Raw genomic sequence first — 3,693 nt, forward strand, 5'->3', positions numbered from 1 at the left:
ACAGAATGCCTGCCTCCTCTAAAAACAATTAGGCGAATAATATTCTCTGTGGTCCCCACTGATCAATTCCATTACTTAATGTTCTAGCAGGTGGCTGGGGGTGGACCCGAGGGCTATGGGCATCTAGGGCCTGATGAATGTAAAAACAAAGAATTACCAGATTTTTCTTTTCTTTTCTTTTTTTACCTTATTTTTGTTTTTAAGAAAAATAAGAGCCACATGAGGATATTCTTTAAAATTTTGATAGAACAGTAGCAGTATGATGTCCTCGTAGGTGGATATCAGGCCCTTGTAGAGCAAAATTGAGTATTTTGGTCTAAATAACCCAAAATGTGATGTCCACATATGTGGACGCCAGGTCCTAGGAGGTTAGAGTGGGAGAGCTGTAGCTGCAATTTTGTGGTGTCTGTATGTTTTCCTTGGTTGTTGGTGTGAGGGTCTTGGGGTTTGGGGTCTGGGATGCAAGGGGTATGGAGCACCAGTGCCCGGAGTCGCCAGTTTCATGGTTTGGTCTCTCCATGCACAGGGGGGGTCCACGCCTCCGCAGGGGGGTCCACGCCTCCTCGGATGCACTATCATGTGGAGCAAGTTGGCCCATGTTGGGAGGTACGATCTGCGCTTTAGGGAATCTCAGGAACCTCAAGGACCTTTGGGGGAAGCAAAATCCCACACCTAAGCAGCAGGCGTGGGGCATTTTGGGTAGGTTAGGGGCAGCTTGTCTTGTCCTTTCTTTGTGTGTGGATAACTGGCATGGGATGCAGCACATGGAAATCTGCAGCAGTGCAAGGCTGTTGTTACAGCCCTTCTAGGTAAACACAGTTCAAGTGCTGCAGTAGAGAAAACCTGACAAAATTGCACGGCAAAAAAAAGACAAATGAAAAAAAAAAGAAATAAATAGAGAGCAACTTTCCCCTGGCTGCTACACACCTATCTTTCATTAAAAAATGTAAACCATTATGTGACTCACAATTCAAATCATGTAATTTTATTTATAGAAAATAAAATTTTTATTTCTTTAAATAAAGAAAGTTTTAACAAAGCTAACACAATAGCTCGATGATAAGCATAAACTTGTTGCCGTCACATTACGCAGCACATTTTAGGAGAGCTGGTCTGGGAGTTTGCCTTCTGTCGGATGAACTCTGGATAACAAACCAGAAGAGGAAAACAGAGAAAAGAAAAAAAAGTAGACACATTCCAGTGAACAAACAGAAAAACAGTCTTACGGCATTATTGGTCTTTCTGTGGAGAAATATTGTTAACTAATATTGTATGACTGTTAAAACTGACAAATAGTCTGACCAGTGAAAGGAAGTTACCTCCCTGATTAGCTCACCTGCCAAATCTGTCCGGGAGATTTCCACCAACCCCTCATAGAGGCCTTTGGTAGGGTTTTCTCCAGCTACGAGCACTCCATGAAGCCAGATTAACAGCATCCGGTGACCATGATCTTTGAAGCTTTTCTTACCTTCAATTTAGATTTATATCAAGCATTATCCATCTGAACTTTTAGTTAAACACAGTCACTGTAGACAGTTCTTATACCATCAGAACATTTATAGAATCACAGTAACTAACTAGCTCATATAGTCCACTGGGTCTGTATTGTAACCACAGACCAGCGTTAAGCAAGCGAGGTACTTGGCCAGTAAGCAAAGCTGAATGACATCCTGATATCTTACATTTTAAGTGCTCCAACAAAATGAAACAATATTTTATTTTATATAATTTAATATTTTATTTAAAGTTCAACTTTAAATTAAAAAAAAGGTTCAACAGGGTAAAAGTCAAATAGAGTTTAAAAGCAAGGTGTCAAAGATCTGGCATTTGGAATTAAAGAAAAAAGCTGTGCCCAGAATGTAACTCTTGCAACAGTGTACAAAAGCTGAAAAACTTATTACAATCCATGTTGCAAACTGATGTCATCTTGGAGAGACTGCTCTTGGTTGGAGGACCAATCTACCCAAAGAGAAAGATTAGCAATTATATCCAACTATGTCCAACAAGGACAAGTGTGGGTTTGGATGGACGGAGGTACAGTATCTACCATTCAGGAGGAGGGCAATCTGGTGGGCAGTTTAGCCAAGTTATTGGCCAGTAGTTGGATGGGACCGGCCCCTTCTTGGGATCCTTGGGGATCAGGACAGCCTTCGGTTAGACATTCCGGGTGGGTCTCAACCATTAGCACCTGGTTCATTTGTGCTGCAGGATGCTAATGGAGTTAGCTTGTTAGCTTCCCTATCCAGTAGGTGTTAAACATGGCAGGGAATGGTGCTGTCCAATCCTTCTGCTTGACATGTCTGCCACTGTGATGGTTACTGGATCCTTTCAGGGAGGTTGTTGCAGTCTGCTCTTAGATCCACTAGGCACTGAGCATTTCTGTTATGTGTTGCATCCTTCTTACATATACTCTTCAGTATTGCTCTGTCTCCAGCGTTGGCGGGGCTGTTCTCATTTTGTTCTGCTGCCATTCAGACTATACTTTGGGTAGTTCAGTGGAGAACATCTGGTTTATTCTCCTGGCTTTTATCTCTCTGGTTAACCAAGATTCAGGTATCAGGTATAGGCAGTTGTAGTTGTGCTTCAGGTCATCATTATAAGACAAGATATTGTATGATAATAGACGTTTTTCTAGTGATGTTGTAAAAAAAACAAAAGAAAAACAACACCATCTGCTCTCTGAAATATTAAGGATTAAGCATCCATTTACTCATGTCAGACTATCCATATATTCTAAATAGATCTGTAGTTCATTTGTTGTAGTAGAATTGTAGAAAGAATTCTTGATCTGGGTTAAAATTGACCTAGACCAGAGTTAATCACCTCAGGTACTCAGAATGCTGTAGAGCGAATCAGTCAGTGCCAAATTTGGGAATTTATTTTCAATAAAATCACTGGACCCATGAAACAGTGCTTCTATGGTTCTGGACATTACAGGCCTTATATTACAGTTTTTCAAACTTGTATGATTTCCTGTGTAAAGATTTATATATATATATATATGAAAAAACCCAACAAGTACAAAAAAGGTAATATAAATAGCAATAAAACTGTCAATAATTTTTTTAGGAACTCAGCACTGCTCACCTGTCCACTGTTGTTCTATAGCTTGTATATGTGCTTCACTAAAGTCCCAATGCTGAGCGAGAATCTTCCACTCCCCATAACACAGATGCTTTGTGGCGAGGGTCCATAAGACAGAACGGAAGTGCTGTGTCTCTGGCTGATGGTCCTGTTTGAAGCTGAGAGGTCTTCTTACCTGCTCACATCCCCCGTGATCCTGAATTCAACAGGGAGAAAGTTTTGTGAGTTGTTCGAAGTTAAAAGGATGTTATCACGTTTTATGCATATGATGTACAAAGAAAACAAACTCTCAGTACCTCTTGCTTTTAAAACTAGCACAAAGAATTTACAAGATACCTAGCTGGTTTGTTAAATACCTTCTCCAGGAACAAAAGGCAGTACACAGCTGTTTTACACCTTGAGCTTCACACTCCCTTGCTACCTCCAAAAGTCATTTCCTTCTAAACCTAATAAGTGGTTTTGTCATCTAGCAAGAACTGCAATCAAGCATTTGCAATAACTAATAAAAAAGCACTTGGGACAATTGTGTTGGTGACAGCTTTTGTTATAATATCAATAATATTCATATGAATATGGGATACTGTTACATGTTTGCACAGACTTTTGTGG

At 40.3% G+C, this 3,693-nt stretch overlaps 1 protein-coding gene across 1 annotated transcript in view; it reads right to left on the minus strand.

Annotated features, from left to right (window-relative positions):
* Nucleotides 1-324: 324 nt before the first annotated feature.
* Nucleotides 325-3,693, minus strand: part of ankdd1a (ankyrin repeat and death domain containing 1A) — a 36,239-nt gene continuing 32,870 nt past the window's right edge. Inside the window, exons 12-14 of the mRNA XM_013913300.1 lie at nt 3,088-3,280; nt 1,337-1,468; nt 325-1,142 (exon numbers count right to left, since the gene is read on the minus strand). Of these exons, the coding sequence (XP_013768754.1) occupies nt 1,081-1,142; nt 1,337-1,468; nt 3,088-3,280 (387 nt within the window). The 3' untranslated portion in view covers nt 325-1,080. The remainder of the gene's footprint in view (nt 1,143-1,336; nt 1,469-3,087; nt 3,281-3,693) is intronic.

The sequence above is a fragment of the Pundamilia nyererei genome, unplaced genomic scaffold (assembly GCF_000239375.1).
Source record: "Pundamilia nyererei isolate P.nyererei 1_Seehausen unplaced genomic scaffold, PunNye1.0 scaffold00124, whole genome shotgun sequence".
Taxonomy (NCBI): Eukaryota; Metazoa; Chordata; class Actinopteri; order Cichliformes; family Cichlidae; genus Pundamilia; species Pundamilia nyererei.